This window comes from Lepidochelys kempii, chromosome 21 (genome assembly GCF_965140265.1).
Source record: "Lepidochelys kempii isolate rLepKem1 chromosome 21, rLepKem1.hap2, whole genome shotgun sequence".
NCBI lineage: Eukaryota > Metazoa > Chordata > Testudines > Cheloniidae > Lepidochelys > Lepidochelys kempii.
Genome location: NC_133276.1, coordinates 16,454,808 through 16,477,480, shown reverse-complemented (window position 1 = coordinate 16,477,480; position 22,673 = coordinate 16,454,808). Strand labels below are relative to the sequence as shown.

The 22,673-nt window shown below is 52.0% G+C and overlaps 1 protein-coding gene, 1 non-coding gene and 1 pseudogene across 11 annotated transcripts in view; 1 reads left to right on the top strand and 2 right to left on the bottom strand.

Moving 5' to 3' along the window:
- Positions 1-7,353, top strand: part of INAVA (innate immunity activator) — a 36,221-nt gene extending 28,868 nt beyond the window's left edge. For 5 of the 10 annotated variants that reach the window (XM_073320026.1, XM_073320035.1, XM_073320025.1 and 2 more), the window contains 5 exons: positions 303-356; positions 625-880; positions 1,692-2,030; positions 3,226-3,958; positions 5,814-7,353. In XM_073320026.1, the coding sequence (XP_073176127.1) occupies positions 303-356; positions 625-880; positions 1,692-2,030; positions 3,226-3,958; positions 5,814-5,906 (1,475 nt within the window). In that variant the 3' untranslated portion in view covers positions 5,907-7,353. The remainder of the gene's footprint in view (positions 1-302; positions 357-624; positions 881-1,691; positions 2,031-3,225; positions 3,959-5,813) is intronic. The other 5 variants (XM_073320029.1, XM_073320028.1, XM_073320030.1 and 2 more) reach the window with 5 other exon arrangements.
- Positions 3,037-3,109, bottom strand: TRNAF-GAA (transfer RNA phenylalanine (anticodon GAA)). The gene has a single exon. It is a non-coding gene; the product is annotated as a tRNA-Phe (tRNA).
- A 12,590-nt stretch (positions 7,354-19,943) lies between the features above and the next one.
- On the bottom strand, positions 19,944-22,673 carry LOC140901498 (ciliary microtubule inner protein 2B-like; annotated as a pseudogene).

Sequence of the window (22,673 nt, the reverse complement as noted above, 5' to 3'; positions counted from 1 at the left end):
GGTGGGTGAGGTGGCCCCGGAGAGGTTGGAGCTCGTGGGACGACAGACAGTTTCACTGTTGCTGTGTATAGTTAACCCCAGCTCCTGGAGCCGAGGCAGAGCAGCGGGAGACCCAGCCCCGCTCGTGTAGCTGTGTTAGGGGTTTGTGCAGCGTTGCGTCTACGTGCTGCTGGAATCCCAACAATCCCTGCTGACTGAGGCCCCATGGAGAGTCAATGGGATCTGTGTTGCGGCCCCTGGCCGAGCCCAGTGAGCGTCGCTGCCCTTCCTCACCTCTGCCTCTTTCCCCATTGCTTCCCTAGAGCTGAGCTCCTCGGATGACAGCTCCCTCTCCGATGCCGTCCTGCTGGAGGAGGGTAAGGCATGAGCAGGGTTTGGATTTTCCCTTCCTGTGGGCAGGGCATGCGGGCAGGGCAGTGTCTGCACCCCGCCACGTTGGGAAAGGGGTATGAGCCCATCTGCTCCGTTCCCCCAGAGATAAGCATTTGATGTGGGGTGAGCCAGGCAGGGCTGCTGGGGGATGGGCTCTGGGCTGTGTGGGGATCTGAGCCTGGAGCTGGAGGGAAGGTGACGGGCAGACACCGTGATTCCTGCACTGCTTTCACCCCCCTCGTTCTGTTTCAGAAGAAACCCAGGCTCCGAATCATCATGCTGCCCAGCAGCTCATGGTGCCAGTCCAGCCTGGCACACCGCACAGCTCCCCGGCCCTGCCCGCCCGCTCTGCCCCTCTCCAGCAGCGTGAGGGGCTGCCACCCACGCAGGGTGAAGTCCTAGAGCTGGAGCGCTCGCCCATCCAGAACAGCCCCTGGAAGGAGACCAGCCTCGATAGGCTCTATGAGAAGCCCAAGAAGCACGCGGCTGAGCCCTGCAGCCTGCCAAGGTACAGAGCATGGGCAGCACCTCTCGCCCCATCTCTACTCTGGGGAGCCCTGCGGATCAGGGGTCTGGGGGAATAGCCATGGAGAGATGCTGTAACCACAAGGGGCATAGAAACAACTTGGCTTGTAAGGCAGGAGAACCACAGGGGAAGTGCTGGTGGGCTGTTGGTGGCCTCTTCCCTCTAAGCCGGCAGAGACCCAACCTCGCACTGGGGCGCTACAGCTGAGACTGGAAGCCAGAGCGCGGAGACCTGCAGCCATTGCAAATCCAGGGCCCCTGCCTGACGGGTGACCCCAGTGTCCTGGCCAGGTGTCCGCTGGGCCTGATGCTCTTCATGTCCTGGCCTAAGCGGCTGGGTTCTGTGCCATTGCCTGGGGCTCTGGACAGGCTAACGCGTGTCTTTGGCTCTCCCGCTCCTCTGGAGGTCACGCGCTCCCCAGCTTCCATTGCTCGGAACTCCCTGGGACACTGAGCGGGGGATCATCTTTTCCATCCGCTTTTCCTCACCCTTCTGCCCCGCTCTCCCTTCCCTCCCCTCTGGAACGTGATGCCCTGGGTGGGTCGCTGGCCACAGGAGGGAACCGGGACCCTGCGTCTCTTGTGGGAGCTACACGCCGATGCTCTGTGGGTCCCTGCAGCGGGGCAGAGTTGCTGAAGGGCAGGGCACCAATGCAGAGGTTTGGGCACTGTCCCCGTCTCCCCAGGGCCCTGGGCCACTCCGCTCCCACGGAAGGAGCCGTGCAGATGTTGCATTGGAGGGGAGGGATTACAGCTCTCCTGCACTGGTTTCTGTTCACTGTGTTTCTCCCCAGCAGCGCAGCCGGGACACCCATGCCAGCGCCTGCCCGCAGCCCAGCTGCTCAGAGGACACCTGAGATGCCCCCCTACCACTTTGTCCCCATCCGGACCTTGGCCTTGTGGAGGCAGGCTGGTTCCAGTGGGCCCCCTACCCCAGAGATGCAGGCGAGGCGAGGGCAATCTCAGTCCATGAGGTACTGCCCAGCAACGGGCTCTCTCAGCCAGCTGGGTGGCACTGGGCTCAGATGGGGCAGGAGAGGAAGAGCGGCTGTGTGGCCTAGCAGCTCTGACACTGAACGGGGAGAACAGGCTTCTAGTCCTACCTCTGTCACTGCCCTGCTGAGTGACCTGAGGCAAGTCACTTCCCAGCCTCATGCCTCAGTTTCCCCTCCCACCCATTCTCTGTTTGGTCTGTGAGCTCTTCGGGGTGGGGGCTGTCTCTGTGCAGCACAGGTGATAGTGGTTGAGGCCTCCAGGCAGTGCTGGTAGGAAATGATAAGGAGTGTGGGATAAATACAGAATGTGGGTGTGAGACGGGACCCCCAGAAGGGAGACAAATGAGAGGAGATGGGAGCAGCAAGGGAGGGACCCTGGGCCTAGCCCCAGAGTTTCTGCTCATGGAGAGCTTCTGATTTTGGTGCTACTGATCTGTCTTCCCCCGAATGCAAAGCAGGGATGTGGAACCCAATTAGCGCGTCCACCCTGAGCTGCCCTCGCTCTAGCAGAATCAACTCCAGCTGGCTACCTTAGCATTGACCCTGACACCCATCACTGTTGTGTCTGGGCGCCTGCCACATAAAATCACTAGCAAGAGCCATGTCTCTAGTGGACTCCATGGAGCCTCTGGCTCTGCTCCCTTCTCAAGGTCAAAATTCTGCTGTGGAGGAGGGGGGTTGATTTGTTTTGATGTTATTAATGTCCTTGGTTAGTGTCGGTTAGTTGGGGTATGGCGGTGGAAGCGGGGGGTCAGCTAAGGGGGTGGCTGGAACTAAGGCGTGGGCAGAGCTAAGAAGTGGGCAGGATTAAGGTGGTGGGCAGGGTTAAGAAAGGAGGCAGAGCGGAGCTCGGGGTGGGCAGGGTTAAGGGTGTCTGGAAGGATTTCGGAGGTATTCTCCATTGAGGTCTGTGGGGAGGGCTGGTGTGTCTGTACATTAGAATCATAGATTCTCAGGGTTGGAAGGGACCTCAGGAGGTATCTAGTCCAACCCCCCGCTCAGAGCAGGACCAATCCCCAATTTTTGCCCCAAATGGCCCCTTCAAGGATTGAACTCACAACCCTGGGTTTAGCAGGCCAATGCTCGAATCACTGAGCTATCCTCCCCCTGCCAAAACTAACCTCCTCTGACCAAGGGAAACGTCTGCCAAAACCCAGGATCGAACTAGGGACCTTTAGATCTTCAGTCTAATGCTCTCCCAACTGAGCTATTCCAACTGGTACACGTGCCCTGTGTGTACACGGTGCTTTGGATTTCTGAGACCGCTTCTCTCAGCTTCCTTCACTTGCCCCCGGTGCTAGAATACCCCTAAATAGCTTCCCTCTGCCCGCAGGCTGGATGTGTCCCGGGACCGAGCGGAGCCCCGGGGGAGGAGCGTGTTGCCAAGGCGGCGCCCCACCTACTACACCGTCACCGTCCCCGTCCCCGACTACTGCTTCCCTTCATCCAAACCGGGCCGGGCCTCCCGCTCCATCTACCACTCCGGTTCCGAGGACAGCAGCTCGGACGTCTCCAGCACCCCGTGCACCCCGTCGGCTGGCAGCGGCAGCCCTGACGCCTTCCGGAGGCCGATGCCCCCGCCGTCCGCGGAGCCGCCCTCGCCGGAGTTCAGGGGCCCGCGCTCCGTGGGGCCCGGGGCAGCGTACTATTACCAGAGCCCCCACAGGCGGCTGCTGCCTCCCGGTTACTTCCCAGCTGTGGAGCATGTGGCTGGGCGGGAGTTCTGCCGGGGCTACCCCTTGCTGCGGGCTGGCAGCCCAGCTCCGTTCCCCTCCGAGCAGGACGTGGTGCAGCTGCACGGCCAGCGGCTGGCCCCGGCCCCCAGCAGACTCCTGCGCACCCCGTCCCTCAAGGACTACGCCCCTGGCAGCGGCAGGGCCCTCGCCAAGTCGGCCGTGTCGGAGGAGCTGAAGTCGTGGCACGAGCGCGCCAAGCTGCGGACCTTGCGGCCCCACTCGTTGGACAGGCAGGGGGCCTTCCGCGCGCGCAGCACGCCGGGCAGGGAGCTGCACGCCTCCCGCTCCGCCGGGCAGCAGCCTCAGGCAAGGACCGGCACGTGGCACGGGGTGGGTAGCGACAGCCAGGGCAGGAGGTGCTGCTGTACCGGGAAAGTGCTAGGGGAAGGGAACCAGTGACTCTTTACAGCCTGGGGCACTCGGAGAAGCTGGGGGCCCCTTACTGAGCATCACCTCTCAGTGCCCAGCAAGTAAGGGCGAGCTGGCAAAGGAATGTACCAGCCTTTCTCCTTTGCAGGCCTAGGTTCAGTCATGTCCTGGGTCATACACTGTCCTAGCATGGATCATTCCCCAGTTCACACAAACCCCATCGGCAGAGCAGGGTGTGAGGGGAGCCCAGGGCTGGGATTGCAGGGGCTGCGGGTCGGGAGTGAGGGCTTTGCTGGGAGGGCCCGTTCTGTGGGAATCCCCCGTGATCCCTTCTCAGCGAGGGCAGCTCATGCCAGCTTGGACACCCTCAAAACCCAGCATTTGGGCCCCCAGCAGCTCTCGGCTTTCGACAGCGTTTGGTCACTGCTGCTCTGGGCAGGCCCACGCCAGGGGCCCAGCACCGTCCATCAGCAGCTCCCTCCCGCTGGGCTTCTGCAAAGGGATCGGCCAGGGAGTAAAACGCTCCTCACAGAACGGCCACGCTCAGCTCAGTGTGGGTAACACGTGGCATGTGGAATGGCAGCACCACAGCCCGCGGGCCAGGCCCTCCCTGGTGTAAATCAGCATCATCGATGCCAGGGGGACGATGCAGATTGATACCAGCTGCGGCCCTGCCCTCCCCGCTCTCTAAGGTTAATGTCATATTATTGGACTCGTCTTAGCCTGCCCGTCTGGGGGGGAATTGAGTTTATTAATGTTTGAACTCGCCCCCTCCCCGTGCCACACGACCCCCAGCAGCAAGCGGGACCAGCCCTTCCCAGCAAGTTTCCCCCAGGTCCGTGCGGGCCGACCCCGGGGCTGGCGATGTGCTGGAAAGCCTCCAAGTTCAAATCTCGCCCAGCCGGGGGCATCTGAGTGTTGCTGTTTTCCCATGGCCAGTTGAATGTGCTGCTGGTCACATCCAGCTCCCAAGAGCCACGCACAGCCTGGCCCAAGTTACTCCCATGGGCAGCTGCAGAGAGGCCTTGCAGAGGGGTTCCCTGGGCAGAGCAGGGCACACTGCCCCTGGCAGTGCGTTCTGGGAAGCCCAGGCCCTTGGCGAGCACACTCAGTGCAGGAAGGGGCTCCAGAGCCCAGGTTTAGCCCATTGAGCTGTGGAACCGGCAACACTTGTCCAGCAGGCCCTTCCCTGAGCCACGTCCATTCTCCTGCCCGGGCAGCTCCCTGCCTGCAGCAGAGGGCAGTGGCCCACGCCAGGCAGGCTGGGGCTTGTGCCTGGCTTCCTCCCATCACCGCCCCCGCCAGGAACCAGAGAGCTGCTCTCTGCAGTGACACGCAGCCCGGCAGCTGTCCTCGCCCCGGGAGCGCTGCCTGGGGGAGCACGGCCCTGCACACCACATCGTCCTGCGAGCACCGCAGGGTGGGCAGCATGAGGGGTCACGTCACCCGTGAGCTTAGCAAGAGGGCCAAGGAATCCCTGGGGTAACTCCATGCACACCCAGCCCCTCTCCACCCATGCACCAAAGGCCAGGCCTGCAGCAGCTGGCCTTGTCAAAGCAGGGTGCTCTATGCTGGGGGCAGGGGCCTGGGCACCCCCAGGAGACTGGGGCTGAGCGCCTGGCTCTGCACAGGCTCCCTGTGTGACTTTGGGCCAGTCCCTTCCTCCCACGGGCCTCTGCTCCCTGTGTGCGGTGGGGAATAGTGCCAAACCCCCAGGGGTTGTGAGCGGCCGGGACGGGCTGGCTGTTGAGTCACACTCTTGCTTTGCTGGCTGGGATGGCTGCCCTGAAAGGCTTTTTCCTTCACGCCCATGCAGGTGTGTCAGATCCATGTCCTGAAGCAGTCCCCCGAGGGAGCTCCTGTGCAGGTCTACGTGCCAGAGAATGGGGAGGTCATCACTCAGGTCTAGAGCCAGCCTGGGCCTGCTGCCAAGCCCTCGCCAAGAGAGCCCTGCGCCCAGCTGGTGAGAAGCGGCGGCAGCGAGCCTGGGCGCAGGGGCTTACTCAGGAAGCCAGCTGGTTGCCCTGGACGGGGCTAGCAAGGGGGCAGGACCCCGGGTGCACCAGTCCTGACCATGTTATTTGGACACTGCCATTTGGAAGAACTGGATTCATTCTGGCATTGTTACCTTCTGAGGCGTTTCTCTTTGGACTATGGGGTGCCTCCTCCCACAAGAACTCCCCTCTGTCTGTCTATGGGTTTGCGTGGGCTGCAGCAGAGGAGGAGGGCCGGCTTAGGGCCACAACCTCCTGTGCGGCTTGGGGCTGGACTGGTTCAGCTGCTGGATATTCGCCAAGGGACAGACGTCCTTGCTTCACAGGTGTCATGCAGCTGATAAGAATAGCAGCAGTTGCCTTGTGATCATGCAAGCAGCTGCTGGGGTCATGGTACGTTGTTGATAGAGAGACACCTGCAGGGTCATGCGTTATGTGTCCTGGTTCAGGCCAGTGCCAGGGAATTGTCCTCTTGTTGATTCAGCATAGAAGCTGCTGGTTTGCCGAGCACCCCACTACCTCCGTGCAAATGGCACATTCCTGGAGAATGCAGCAAGGGCCGTCAAGATCAGAGTGTTTGGGCAACTGGGGAATGGGAGGATTTGATTGGCTATTAGTCTTGCTGCAGTCCCATAAACCATTGCAGCTCTCCCACAGGGGTACGTGCCTTGCCCCTTTCTAGGCTCTAGAGCAGTGGTTCTCAAAGCCAGTCCGCCGCTTGCTCAGGGAAAGCCCCTGGTGGGCTGGGCCGGTTTGTTTACCTGCCGCGTCCGCAGGTTCGGCCGTTCGCGGCTCCCACTGACCGCGGTTCGCTGCTCCAGGCCAATGGGGGCTGCGGGAAGGGCGGCCAGCACATCCCTGCTGTGTCTCCCTGTTCCCTGCAGCAGTCCCCTATTGCTCACTACCCTGTGGCATTTATAACTGCCCAGGTGTCTTTCTGTGTTAGGCTAGAGAAATTAACCCACTAATTACGGTAGCAGACTGAGTTTATTTTCATAGATTCATAGATACTAAGGTCAGAAGGGACCATTATGATCATCTAGTCTGACCTCCTGCACAACGGAGGCCACAGAATCTCACCCACCCACTCCTGCGAAAAGCCTCTCACCTGTGTCTGAGCTATTGAAGTCCTCAAATTGTGGTTTAAAGACTTCAAGGAGCAGAGAATCCTCCAGCAAGTGACCCGCGCCCCACGCTGCAGAGGAAGGATATACAGTGTCTGTGGCACCATTTCTTTATATTAACTTATTTGCAATAAGGTACAGTATTGGGTTCCCACCCTGTGGGTTTGTACCAAACAGCAAGGGCTCATGCTGGTCTGGATTTATTCCAAGCTCCCTTCTTTAATAAATGCTGTTGTTCTTTGGGGTCCCTTTGGTATCTGAGACTTCATTTTTGAGGCATTGAATTGAGTCTCATGAATTTCTTGGGGAAGGTGTGGTGCTGTCACTGGCTTGTTAACGCTGCCGGGTGCCTTGTGGGGCTGGGCTGAGCGGAGGAGCCAGCAGCGAGAACCCACTGTGACCCTCGGCCGGGTGCCTGCTCCAGAGCTCAGTGTTTGTCAGGAGACAGCAACGTCGCTGGGTAGTGAATGGAGCAGCTCTCCCACCTGGCATTCAGCTCAGTCCTAGGCCAGGAACCCAGCCTTCCAAAGGCCCCTCCCAGCGGGGCTGGGGCCTCCATTAGGGACTTGACTAATGCTGTTGCCATACACGCAGGGTGCCCAGGTGCTATGGTGATGGGCAGCAGGAGAAAAGCTTAAAATAGATCAGTGCCAGCCCAGCTCCTGTGCTGGGGGCGGAGGGAGTCGGAGCTGAGGTTAACCCTTAGTTCCCCAGGGACCAGCCGGAGCAGTGGGTTCTCAACCTTTTCCACCCCAGGATCCCCCATGACAGCAGCAGAATATCATGGGGCCTGGTTGCCAAATGATGAGATTTTGATGCGGGGCCAGAAGCTCCAGCCTGTCAGAAAATGTGAGCCCTCTGACTGGCTGCCTGCCCTAACTGCCCGCCTCGTGGGATAGAGCAGCCAATCAGAGCTCTCCCACCCCAGCCCCTCAGCAACCCAAAGCCGCTCTCACGGGAGGGGATGGGGGGGAGGGACCACAGAGCCCAGCAGCCCAGAGGGCTCCACTCCCTCCCCCTCCTGTGAGCAACGGGGATGGGACAGCGCTTCTCCGCCCCGCTCTCCACCACCACTTTGAGGGAATGGGGCTGAAGAGGCCCAGGAGGAGCAGAGATGAGGCTGGAGTGATGGGGACTGGGTGGGAGCTGGGCAGATCGGGGCTGGGGCTGAACTAAGCAGGGGCTGGGGGAACAAAAAAAGTGTCCTCTAAAAAAAACCCCTCCCTGCTTTCCAAGCAGCCAAAAGAAAGGGGGGAAAAAGTTTTTTTAATATCCTGAGGTTTGTGCTTCTGGTTCAAAATCATCCCACTGCTCTGCCACCATGTCAGGGTACAGATGTAGGGACCCGCATGAAAGACCCCCTAAGCTTATTTTTACCAGCTTAAGTTAAAAACTTCCCCAAGGCACAAATCCTTCCTTGTCCTTGGATGGGTACTTCTGCCACCACCAAGTGAGTTAGACAAAGATTCAGGAAAAGAACAACTTGGAGTTCCTGTTCCCCAAAATATCCCCCCAAGCCCCTTCACCCCCTTTCTTGGGGAGGCTTGAGAATAATATACCAACCAAATAGGTTAACAAGGTGAGCACAGACCAGCTCGTTGGGGTTTTAGGACATTAAAAACCAATCAGATTCTTAAAAACTGAACTTTATTATAAAGAAAAAATAAAAGAAGCACCTCTGTACAATCAGGATGGAATGTAATTTTACAGTGTAATCAGATTCAAAACACAGAGGATTCCCCTCTAGGCAAAACTTTAAAGTTACAAAAAAAAAAACCCAACAGGAATAAACCTCCCTCTTAGCCTGGGGAAAATTCACAAGCTAAAACAAAAGATAATCTAACGCATTTCCTTCCTATTACTTACAATTTGTAATCTTAGATGCTTAGTTCAGGTATGGATTCAGGAGATCTGTTTTCCCTGCCCTGGTTCCTCGCTGTCCCAGAGAGAACCACAAAGAGCACAAAGCAAGAACCTTCCCCCACAGATTTGAAAGTATCTTCTCCCCGTATTGGTCCTTTTGGTCAGGTGCCAACCAGGTTATTTGAGCTTCTTAACCCTTTACAGGTAAAGGAGGGATTTTATGCTACCCTTAACTATATGATTATGACACTGTCTTAACCACTGTATCTGGAAAACCATCTCTGAGCAATTTTCCATGACATGGTGGTAATAACTCCTTTGAGCCCTGCCTGCCTTAGTGCCTTAGTACCTGTTGCTGCTGGACCATTCGTCATAGTGTAGAAACACCTAGGTGGATGTCATGTTCACGAGGAATGTTCTGGTGCAGTTTATTCCTGGCCTGCTCCTCACAGGAGTCTCAAATCTCTCCCCAGTTGCATAGAAATGATGGACTGAGAAGTAGCTTGTGTATCTGTTGGGAGTTCTTACTGTGCGAAGCAGCTGCCAGGATGCGAGGTTCTAACGTAACTCAACAAGGCAATATGGATGCGATGCCTTTGAGATTCCTGGATGACAACAGTTCTTTGTCTTCCCTTCTGTTGCACTCATCAATAAAAGGTGGCTATTGTCCATCACACTATATGAAAGTCAGAACTGTTTTAACCTGGGCTTCTGTTGGGTTTAGCTTTAGGTCAGCTGTTTCAAGTTTCTTACTGGAATTTTAATTCTTAGTTCCTTCCCTCACCCAGATCTCTCAAATATCTTTATTTTTCTGACCATAATGTTTCAAAACTGCATTTGAGTTTTCAATCTGTTGTAACAAAATGCTGGTCCCTTAAGACTTTAGGGTTCTGTCTATCCAGGTACAAGCAGGTAACTCCTGCTGAGCACCTTTGCTGCAGTATCTGAGCGCCTGGCGGTTGTCATTTATGCTGTACTAGGTGTGGTCACTTAGCATTGACAAGGATAGCAAGAATAAATCCTGATCCTCTTGCTCCAAAAACACAGGCCCCTACCACTTGAGCAAAAGGAGAACCCCTGTTAGCTAGTGGGTTTGCAGGTCCTGTGGTTTACAACTCAGCAGTCCTGGTCTATTCCAGGAGAGGGCAGTGATAACACATACATATTAGCCTATCCAGTCTAATATTTGTTTAATCGGCCTCAATGCAGTATTCCTCTGGGTTTCTTCCAAAAACGTTTTAAAACTGAGCATAGAAAATAATGTTTTCAAACAATAAATAATACACTATACCCTTTGATTTGTATATAAACACAAAGGGAGTTTTTGTTGCATACAAATGCAGTGAAAAGCAGCGGTAAACAACTGGACTGTACCTTTCCCAACAAGGAGGAAGTGAACAGCCAAAAAACCAGCTAACTTCTGGAATTCCAGGCTTATGAAACAGACTCTTACTCCTTCCTGGCTGCCTGAATGGAACTGAGGCTTCGAGAGATAGTGACGTTTTCATGCAGAATAGTCTCTTTCAAACCTCATTCCCAGAGTGTCCCAGCATGCCCCCCTCCCCCTATGAAGGTGCAGTTTGGCACAGATGGAGGGGGAGCGCACACTGGCAATTGTACCCAGGTGGGGAATTAGATATTCTGTCTCTGGGCAGCATCTACAGAGGTGCTTGTTGGAGCCTAGATAAAGGAGTGGGGGTTCCCAGGATAGGTAAGTCTTCTTTGTCAGTTAAGGGATGGGAGAATTGGGGTGCCCTGGCCCACCCCATATGTGTATTGTGGTTTCTTTTAGGTCTCTAACCCTGGGGTGGGGGAGGGGTCAGAAGCGAATCCTGGCCAAAGCCAGAGAACGGGGATTGGGGGAGGAGAAGAAAGGAGCCCATGGAACCCTTCTCTCAACCACCTGCTGTGCTCCCACCCCAGCCACCGTCTCCCTGGGCTCCCTCCCCTTCCCAGCCCCTTACCCGTGCACTCTGGGCCATCCCTGGCACAGCTGTGCGGATCCTCCTACTTGAGGATGGAGCCAGGTCTCCTGCAGGATATGTGGGTTCTACTAGGCTCCGCTCCACTCCCTGGGAGGTCAAAGGAGATGCCCTTCTCCCAGCATGCCTGCAGCCAGATCGGCTTCCCCATGTGCTCCGTTTCCACCCAGACCGGCAGCCACCCAGCTGGGGCCTGAGGCAGAAGTAGTCGCACAGAACAGCATGTGGAAGGTATGGGACACCAGCTCCTCGGGGATGCAGCTCTGCCTGCCAGCCCCAGCACAGAGCACAGGAGCCGGAAGCCCAATCCAGGCAGGAGGTCCTGGCAGTTGAAAGTCAGGTGGTGGAAGAGCTCCTGTAGGTACTGGTCAATCCCTGTGGCCAGCACCACAGCCTTGTCCCCCCCAGAGTCCTGGCTGGCAGTGATGGTGGGAGAGAGCTTGGCAGAGCCAGCAGGTGCTATGCATGGGGGTGAGGGGCAGGGGCTCTTTCTGGCCATGGAGCTGGCAAGGGATGAGGAAGCACAGTGTGAGGAAGAGGAGGGAGAAGAAATCCCAGGCACCTGGTGGCTGAAGCTCCAGTTATATTGATCCCTATAAAAGGTCTTTCATCCACAGAGTTCAAAAGCAGGTCTGGATCATTATCACCCACTAACTCGCAGGGAAACCAAGGAGGCCAGGGACTCCCCCAGGTCACACAACAGCAGAGCTGGGAACAGAACCCCAAAGTCTCAACTCCCTGCTCCTGAGTGTCAACCACTAGACCATGCAGCTGCGCAGTTTCCCTGTAGCTAGGCAGCAGACAAGCATGAAAATAACCCCACACAAGCCAGAAGAAGCAGAGGGGAGACAATGGGAAGCTGCAGAAAGGGACAGAGATGCCTCCTGTGAGCTCCTGAGCCGGGAGGCTGCTGCAGACCCCTAGGGAGCCCAGGACTGGCCAAGGCCATTTACAGACCCAAGCGGGGAGAAGCTGCAAGCGCTGACAGAGGCCTTCTTCCCCAATGACCAGGATGATCCTCTGCAGAGCCAAGTACACCCTGAGAGGGACCTGGGAAGTGACCCAGGGGTGGCCAACCCCTGTCTGGCTGCAACACTGCCAGGGAGTGAGTCACCGGGGACAAGGTGAATGGAAAAGATGTTGCTCAGGTAAATGAATGATTAAGAAGGGAAGGTCGAGGATGGGGTGTAGTGGGGTTAGGAACCGACACGGGGTTGCATAAATCTAAAAACAAGCAGTGGGGGGGCTTACATTGTTTATTTTTTGAAAATCTCTCAACAGCTCGACAATGCCTTTCTAGAGGCCTTTAAGACTTTACACATTGGAAGCCCTGTGGAAGTAAATATATCATGCATCAGCTGTTTTTGCTCATGTCTGAGACACAGATCTCAAGAGGAAAATCCAGAAAAGGACAAAATGGAAGAATGAACCAGCTCAGACTCCCTAATGGTAGGGGTCATGGCATCAATTTTCACAGGCGGCTGTAAAAGGTCGTGTTAAACCAGGCGAGTAATAAAACTTGTTTAAATTTGTCAATATGCATGTGTCCCTCCATACTCATGTTAGTAAAAGACGGTACCAGTAACAGTCATGTCTACGCAGATGGTTCTGTTAAAGAAAATATATTGCACTCCCAGGGAAGTTGGGAGTTTCGGCGGGGTGAACCCTCTTTTTCAAGTGGCCAAAAAGCATAGTAAAACTTTAAACAGAAGACAGGTAATAGTTTGGCCTTCAGACCAGGATTCTTACACTTTACCATCTTTCTCATCCACACCTATGTATCATAGAATCATAGAATATCAGGGTTGGAAGGGACCTCAGGAGGTCATCTAGTCAAACCCCCTGCTCAAAGCAGGACCAATCCCTGTCATGTAGTTACTTAAAACACAAAACCTCATAAAATAACCAAACCAATATGCAAAATATATTTACTGGGCTTCATCCTTCCATCAGCCATTGAGGCTGGTGAATTCCTTTTCAGTTCATAGAATCATAGAGTCATAGAATATCAGGGTTGGAAAGGACCTCAGGAGGTCATCTAGTCCAACCCCCTGCTCAAAGTAGGACCGATCCCCAATTAAATCATCCCAGCCAGGGCTTTGTCAAGCCTGACCTTAAAAATATCTAAGGAAGGAGATTCCACCACCTCCCTAGGTAACGCATTCCAGTGTTTCACCACCCTCCTAGTGAAAAAGTTTTTCCTAATATCCAACCAAAATCTCCCCCACTGCAACTTGAGACCATTACTCCTTGTTCTGTCATCTGCTACCACTGAGAACAGTCTAGAGCCATCCTCTTTGGAACCCCCTTTCAGGTAGTTGAAAGCAGCTATCAAATCCCCCCTCATTCTTCTCTTCTGCAGACTAAACATCCCCAGTTCCCTCAGCCTCTCCTCATAACTCGTGTTCCAGTCCCCTAATCATTTTTGTTGCCCTCCGCTGGACTCTTTCCCATTTTTCCACATCCTTCTTGTAGTGTGGGGCCCAAAACTGGACACAGTACTCCAGATGAGGCCTCACCAATGTCGAATAGAGGGGAACAATCACGTCCCTCGATCTGCCGGCAATGCCCCTACTTATACATCCGAAAATGCCATTGGCCTTCTTGGCAACAAGGGCACACTGTTGATTCATATCCAGCTTTTCGTCCCCTGTAACCCCTAGGTCCTTTTCTGCAGAACTGCTGCCCAGCCACTCGGTCCCTAGTCTGCAGCGGTGCATTGGATTCTTCTGTCCTAAGTGCAGGACTCTGTACTTGTCCTTGTTGAACCTCATCAGATTTCTTTTGGCCCAATCCTCTAATTTGTCTAGGGCCCTCTGTATCCTATCCCTACCCTCCAGCGTATCTACCTCTCCTCCCAGTTTAGTGTCATCTGCAAACTTGCTGAGGGTGCAGTCCATGCCGTCCTCCAGATCATTTATGAAGATATTGAACAAAACCGGCCCGAGGACTGACCCTTGGGGCACTCCACTTGATCCCGGCTGCCAACTAGACATGGAGCCATTGATCACTACCCGTTGAGCCCGACAATCTAGCCAGCTTTCTACCCACCTTATAGTGCATTCATCCAGCCCATACTTGTTTAACTTGCTCGCAAGAATAGTGTGGGAGACTGTGTCAAAAGCTTAGGAACAAGACGTCCACCACTTTTCCCTCATCCACAGAGCCAGTTATCTCGTCATAGAAGGCAATTAGATTAGTCAGGCATGACTTGCCCTTGGTGAATCCATGCTGACTGTTCCTGATCACTTTCCTCTCCTCCAAGTGCTTCAGAATTGATTCCTTGAGGACCTGCTCCATGGTTTTTCCAGGGACTGAGGTGAGGTTGACTGGTCTGTAGTTCCCAGGATCCTCCTCCTTCCCTTTTTTAAAGATGGGCACTACATTAGCCTTTTTCCAGTCGTCCGGGACTTCCCCCGATCGCCATGAGTTTTCAAAGATAATGGCCAATGGCTCTGCAATCACATCTGCCAACTCCTTTAGCACTCTCGGATGAGGGAGTCAAAGTCTGCTTTTCTGAAGTCCAGGGTCCGTATTCTGCTGCTCTCCTTTCTTCCCTGTGTCAGGATCCTGAACTTGACCATCTCATGGTCACTGCCTCCCAGGTTCCCATCCACTTTTGCTTCCCCTACTAATTCTTCCTGGTTTGTGAGCAGCAGGTCAAGAAGAGCTCTGCCCCTAGTTGGTTCTTCCAGCACTTGCACCAGGAAATTGTCCCCTACACTTTCCATAAACTTCCTGGATTGTCTGTGCACCGCTGTATTGCTCTCCCAACAGATATCAGGGTGATTGAAGTCTCCCATGAGAACCAGGGCCTGCAATCTAGTAACTTCTGTGAGTTGCCGAAGAAAGCCTTGTCCACCTCATCCCCCTGGTCCGGTGGTCTATAGCAGACTCCCACCACGACATCACCCTTGTTGCTCACACTTCTAAACTTAATCCAGATAATCCAGGATGATGAGCTCTGATTAATATGAAATGAAATAAAACCTCAGGAGTCCACAGACGCTATTGGACCATTTAAATATAACCCAGGAGTAGGTTGAACGCTATGGGTCACTCTTTCTAGCAACAAAAAGTCATTAAAATAATATATTTACAAAAAGAAACGAGGGTCTAACCCAAAACTGAAATGTTTCAAGAGTTCACAAACCTCCACCATACTTCAGAACAAGCATTTGCTCTGAAGACAATCAAACATTTAAAAGCTATGGGTATTTGTAGGGTGCTTACTATGGTTGTGATACATCCATTTTATTTCAAAAACAGTCCCCAAACTTTAAGCATGAAAGAAACATGTTTAAAAAACAAACAAGCCCCAAGACATTCATTGATAGCTGCAAGGGGCCCCACACTTAGGAATGGGTACAGTAACGTTAAGGATTCTTGTGTATGGTGATTTACTGTTTAATGCTGTAAGAAGGCCCTACAGAAAAATGTATTTTAACAAAAAGAAAAAAAATTAGCCAAAAGCAGCCCAGTTGTGCATACAACTTAATTCCCCCAGCCCAGACCACAAAAAGGAATGTTAGGGAGAGGGACCTACAGTCCTTAAGTATCTATTAATTCGGAGTTGTGGTGATCGAATCAACCTGCTAACTACAGACTTTTGAAGTCTGTTTGAAACAAAGAGCTAGGATGGTATAAAAACCTCCATTTTTTGGAGACTATCCTCTTTCAACAGAAACTATCATGAATTGAATTGCTGCTGGACTGCAAGAAGAGGTATGCTCCCTGTTTTTAACTCTGAAAATATATATTATATAATGTCACTCTTTGGCCATGCTGTCCTTATTAAATAATGGTACCTATCGTTATTGCAGTGTGATCTGTTTAGCATGGAACCTGTAACTTTAAGCTGCATTTCACCATCAGGCCAAGGTGAAAAACATTTTGAATTATAGTTATGCTTAATACTGTTAAATTACCAAAAAACAAAACAAAAAAAACCTTCTGGTATTACACAGGTTGCATATGTATTTGGGGTAATAGTAACTAAAATGTTTGCTTGTTCTTTAACCCAAAGGCCCAAACATACATGGGGGGGAACAGAACAACTATGTGCCAGCAACCCTTTATCCTGTGGTAGAAGGTAACTTTCTGCAATTGGCTTTTAAATGCATGTGAGTGTATTGAAAAGTATTTTGTTGCAAGCCGTTGGTTTTAAACTGCTGGGGTTTTATGGCTGCAAACTGATGGTATGGTGTGTTTCAAACTAACAGGGGTTTCTGTGCAAAATGGTTTTTAAAAGTTGGTTTTTCAAAGCAGTTTGGTTTTTATTATGCAAAAAATGAGAGGTTTTTTGTTTGTTTTTTTAAATGGGGTTGTTTGTCTTCTTAAAAGAGTTGGCTTTAATGTTTAAATTGTTAGCAACTCAGGGGCCTAAGCTAGAGATAAATGTGGGTGTTTAAAAATATTTTGTTGCAAACTGTTGGTTTGGTGTTTTAAACTGCTGGTGTGTGTGTGTGTAACATAGGTGTGTTTTTTTAAAAAAAGTATATGGCTGCAAAGTATTAGAATCACAGAATATCAGGGTTGGAAGGGACCCCAGAAGGTCATCTAGTCCAACCCCCTGCTCAAAGCAGGACCAATTCCCAGTTAAATCATCCCAGCCAGGGCTTTGTCAAGCCTGACCTTAAAAACCTCTAAGGAAGGAGATTCTACCACCTCCCTAGGTAACGCATTCCAGTGTTTCACCACCCTCTTAGTGAAAAAGTTTTTCCTAATATCCAATCTAAACCTCCCCCACTGCAACTTGAGACCATTACTCCTCGTTCTGTCATCTGCTACCATTGAGAACAGTCTAGAGCCATCCTCTTTGGAAACCCCTTTCAGGTACTTGAAAGCAGCTATCAAATCCTATGGGAACCTATGGGAGCAGACCCAAAACTACCACCCCCAAGTCCAGAAGCTTCAGGATGTGGAGTGCTTAATCTGCCTCGCAACAGCATCCACGGCCGCCGCCTTCGCCCCCAAGCTCAGCCGGAGCCTGGTGAGTCCGGACCCGCACCACGGCCCCGGGATTCATTCCCAGGGCCCAGAACCTCTTCGCCAAGACCTACCCCGAGATCTGCAAGGAGTGACTTTGCCAGGCAGCAGCTGAGAGCCGCAGGCAAGGAGCAGGAGCTGCAGAACGCAGGGTGGCTGCCCCAGGGCACCAAGGGCAAACTCCTCATCACCAAGTACAGGACTCCGGTCCCGGCAGGCCTGGCAGCAGCTGCCCCGTATGTATCGCCCTTCGCCTTCCAACCGCAGGGCTCCCCCTACTCCATGGAGGACAACAACCCCCACAAGTGCAAAACTGTGAACAAAAACGAACAAAACTGAACAAAAAGAACAAAAACGAACAAAACTGAACAAAAAGAACAAAAACGAACAAAAAGAACAAAACTGGCCCCAGGACCGACCCTTGGGGTACTCCACTTGATACCGGCTGCCAACTAGATATGGAGCCATTGATCACTACCCGTTGAGCCTGACAATCTAGCCAGCTTTCTACCCACCTTATAGTGCATTCATCCAGCCAGTACTTCCTTAACTTGCTGACAAGAATACTGTGGGAGACCGTGTCAAAAGCTTGGTTTGGTGAGTTTCAAACTAACAGGGAGTTTCTGTGCAAAATGTGTTTTTAAAAGGGATTTTAAAAGTTGATTTTAAAGCAGTTTGGTTTTATTCTTCAAAATGAGATGTGTTTTTAAAAATGTTCGTGGTGGTGTTTTTTTTAAAGTGTTAGAAATAAACTCAAAACCTCTGTTTGTTGTACAGCTTAAAATGGATTATTTTGTTTTAAAGCTATGACTTTTTAAATAGAAAAACACCCTAATGAGTATTTCATTTCCTTAAGTTTACAAGACCGTTTCATAATAATAATGTTGTCTGCTTCACAGTATGGCAGGAGAGATCCTTACACCAGAGGGTAAACAAACTCAAAAGAAAAGGGAAAGAGACAACTGAAAAGGAAAACTGACCAGCATCAACGGCTGGTGGATGGATGAAGCCCAGTAAATATATTTTGCATATTGGTTTGGTTATTTTATGAGGTTTTGTGTTTTAAGTAAATACATAGGTGTGGGTGAGAAAGATGGTAAAGTGTAAGCATCCTGGTCTGAAGGCCAAGCTATTACCTGTCTTCTGTTTAAAGTTTTACTATGCTTTTTGGCCACTTGAAAAAGAGGGTTCACCCCGCTGAAACTCCCAACTTCCCCAGGAGTGTAATATATTTTCTTTAACAGAACCATCTGCGTAGACATGACTGTTACTGGTACCGTCTTTTACGAACACGAGTATGGAGGGGACACATTCATACTGACAAATTTTATTACTCGCCTGGTTTAACACGACCTTTTACAGCCGCCTGTGAAAATTGATGCCATGACCCCTACCATTAGGGAGTCTGAGCTGGTTCATTCTTCCATTTTGTCCTTTTCTGGATTTTCCTCTTGAGATCTGTGTCTCAGACATGAGCAAAAACAGCTGATGCATGACATATTTACTCCCACAGGGCTCCTTATGTGTAAAGTCTCAAAGGCCTCTAGAAAGGCATTGTCGAGCTGTTGAGAAATTTTTCAGAAAATAAACAGTGTAAGCCCCCCCACTGCTTGTTTTTAGATTTACGCAACCCCGAGTCGGTTCCTAACCCCACTACACCCCATCCTCGACCGTCCCTTCTTAATCTTTCATTTATCTGAGCGACGTCTTTTCCATTCACCTTGTCCACCGGTGACTCCCCCGAGCCGTGGTCGCCTTCCTCCATAGGGGCGGACAACGAGAGGCCTTCACGCTCGTCGGTCTTCCTCACAAATAGTCGGGTTTCGGGGTGGGGTTCCGGAGTATCCATCAACGGTTGAGTCAAAGGACCCTCGTCGGAACGGTCGCCGATGTAGCGCTTTCTCCACACTAGTCCATATTGCCTTGCTGTGTTACGTTAGAACCTCGCATCCTGGCAGCTGCTTCGCACAGTAAGAACTCCCAACCGATACACAAGCTACTTCTCAGTCCATCATTTCTGTGCAACTGTGAAGAGATTTGAGACTCCTGTGAGGAGCAGGCCAGGAATAAACTGCACCAGAACACCCCTCGTGAACGTGACATCCACCTCGGTGTTTCTACACTATGACGAATGGTCCAGCAGCAACAGGTACTAAGGCACGAACGCAGGCAGGGCTCAAAGGAGTTATTACCACCAGGTCATGGAAAATCGCTCAGAGATGGTTTTCCAGACACAGTGGTTAAGACAGCCTGTCTGCTCTAGTGCTCATGCTGTTGCTGCTGCCCGTGCAGCTGACCCATTGATAGCAATTGCTGTAACACTAGTAATTAATGTGTCTAGGATTGACAGGGCTTCCAAGTACGGTGAGTGGGAAACTTAGTTTAGTTGGAAAATGCCAATTTGCTGGAGCAAAATGTTTTATTCAAAGTGTTGCAGATTCAACAAAACATAGGCAGGTTTCCATGGAAAACTGCTGGTGTTGCAGGGTGGACAGCCCCACAGCGGAGAGCCTGGCTGGAGGAGGAGTTCTCACAGCTGTTACATTCCCTGATCTGCAGCAGGGAGCTTGCCAGCCCCCAGAGCTCGGTTGGAGCTAGGGCTCTCCAAGCTGGCTAGGCTCCTAGCTCAGCCAGGCTCCCCGCTGTGGAGTGGCAGCCAAGAAACCCTGAGTGCCCTGGCTCAAGCAGGGGCTCAGAGCTTCCAATTCCTTTCCATGGAGCTGGGAGCCTGGCTCCCAGGGTCTGTGGCCCCAAGGCAGTCCCACCAACCGCCAGGGAACCCAGGGCTTCCAGACTCTCTGCCAGTGTTACTCATGTGCCTAATAGGGAGATATCTCTTGAAGAGACCCATTGGGGGCAGGTAGGAGTGAGTTGTGTCTGGTCACTGGTTTTTGTTGTTGTTGTTGTTTTTTGTGGCTCCTTCTCTTTATTGCTCGTGCACACCGCGGGGCAGGCTCCAAACAGCTCTGGGAAGGAACCGGTCCAGCCCAGGCTGCTAGTCAGCCATCTGCTTCTCCATGGTGCTCAGCCCCAGGGCGTTGTGGGTAAGCTGCCCATAGGTGTGGCCAAACTGGAACTTGTAGCCTGGGACGTAGCCTGCGTAGTGGGGCAGCGGCCCCATGTCTGTGGAGTACGACTTCAGCAGCGGAGGAAGGACCGTGCTGCCTTTCCCGACCTCAGGCTGGCTCCCTCTGTTCTGGCCAAACTCCACCAGGGCGTGGTGGGGAGTCAGCGGGTAGCCTGCCCCAATCAGGAAGCGGGCACGGGGCACAAAGCCGGTGAAACCCGAGATGAAGCACTTGTGGGGGTTGTTGTCCTCCATGGAGTAGGGGGAGCCCTGCGGTTGGAAGGCGAAGGGCGATACATACGGGGCAGCTGCTGCCAGGCCTGCCGGGACCGGAGTCCTGTACTTGGTGGTGAGGAGTTTGCCCTTGGTGCCCTGGGGCAGCCACCCTGCGTTCTGCAGCTCCTGCTCCTTGCCTGCGGCTCTCAGCTGCTGCCTGGCAAAGTCACTCCTTGCAGATCTCGGGGTAGGTCTTGGCGAAGAGGTTCTGGGCCCTGGGAATGAATCCCGGGGCCGTGGTGCGGGTCTGGACTCACCAGGCTCCGGCTGAGCTTGGGGGCGAAGGCGGCGGCCGTGGATGCTGTTGCGAGGCAGATTAAGCACTCCACATCCTGAAGCTTCTGGACTTGGGGGTGGTAGTTTTGGGTCTGCTCCCATAGGTTCCCTGTTGCTGGGGTCAGACTCCAGGAGGGCGAGCAGGCAGGGCAGCTGCTTTGCAGAAGGCCAGGTGCCCTGGGTGAGTTGGGAGAAGCTGAGCCCAGGAGCAGGAAGCAGGCTGCTGTCCCTGCCTCGGAAGGATTTTGCAGCAGGTTAGTGATATTCACAAAAAGAAAAGGAGGACTTGTGGCACCTTAGAGACTAACCAATTTATTTGAGCATAAGCTTTCGTGAGCTACAGCTCACTTCATCGGCTGTAGCTCACGAAAGCTTATGCTCAAATAAATTGGTTAGCCTCTAAGGTGCCACAAGTCCTCCTTTTCTTTTTGCGAATACAGACTAACACGGCTGTTACTCTGAAACCTGTTAGTGATATTGTGAACCCTCGAACAGGGAAGCCTGGGAAATGCTAATTATAGCCAGGGGAAATTGGGAGGGAAAATAACTTCTATTTTAATTGTATGTTTTGAATGTTTTGATTTTAGCCAAACTGTTCTAGTTACATTCTCTCAACTCGTCTGAGTTGCCAACTTTTCTTTCAATGCAGTAATGGGGAAGGAGTCATTTCTAGTTTGCTATTCTCAGTTGTGTATTTTCTTGTAACAGAGTTTTCTTTAACTCTAGACAGGTAACTGAGTGGTTGGTTAATCAGTCAGCCGACTGGCTAGCAGTGATTTCGGCAGAGGAAGAGCATGGATCTAACTGAAGATTCCTACAAGCAAGTGGAGGGAAGATGTTCTTTTAGACTCAGCAGACTGTCTAGATTTGGTGATCAAAGACTCTAATGGAGACTTAGGTAATCAAAACCTAAGCTTTTCGGAACTTTGTTTCTTCTCACTATTTCTGTGGGGATTGAACTGTTCAGATTTTCATTTTAATTTGTGTTTATGTAAAACTGTGAAGGTAATGACTAATATTTATTTGAGCATAAGCTTTCGTGAGCTACAGCTCACTTCATCGGATGCATTCAGTGGAAAATACTGAATGCATCCGATGAAGTGAGCTGTAGCTCACGAAAGCTCATGCTCAAATAAATTGGTTAGTCTCTAAGGTGCCACAAGTCCTCCTTTTCTTTTTACGGATACAGACGAACACGGCTGGGACTCTGAAACCTGTGAAGGTAATGTCTGTGGATTATAAAATAGCCATGTCATGCTGTAAACATTAGATTATAAAATCTTATGGTAAAGAAACAAATAATAAAGTTATTTAATTAAATTTATTTCTTTAGTTCCTGTTGGGACTTGAATGTGGGGAGGTTGACCTGGTGCAATCCTTGCTGAAAATCCTTAGAGACTGAACTCTGGGTCTCCAGCTACTTTCTGTGGGAGTTGGGTGTTCTTTTTAAGGCACTGGAGATGGGCAATGAAGTGAACTCTAGCCCACCCAAAGGTTACACCAGCTCAGGAGTTGGGCAGCCCAGAGAGCCAGGTAGGCTGGGAGTCCAGAAGCCCTGGGGTCTCTGGCCCAGGGATAGTCTGTACGGCAGGGCTGCCCTGAAGCCACAGACCCTGGGAGCGCAGGCAGCTGCTCGGTGAAACTGACTGTCTTCTCATTTTCATGGCTAGTATTTATTCAATAGCAGTTCTGTAATCAACAACAACGTCAGTGTCTCATTTCATTTTAGAAACACCCTGTTTCGGTATTTCTGAAATGAATTTTTTTAATTTGCAAAGAAATGTTGGCAAATTTGGTTTCATTCTGTTCCAGAGTGAACCCAGATTCCAAAAAAAACCCAAATGTCTCCCAAACTGGAGATCACGAGATCTACTTTTGAGTCAGCGATGAACCAATGCCCAGGCATTGCTTTAGGAGCGCTCTGCGACGAGTGATGCCATGTTTTAGATGAGGCTTTGAATCACATCCTGTGTTCATTTAAAGATTTCAAGCACTTAGAGCCCAATCCTGCTCTCCTGAAACCAATGGGACTTTTACCACTGTCTTCACTAGGAGCTGGATCAGACACACAAAGAGGTAGATTAGATCATCAGAGGAGAGAGCCAT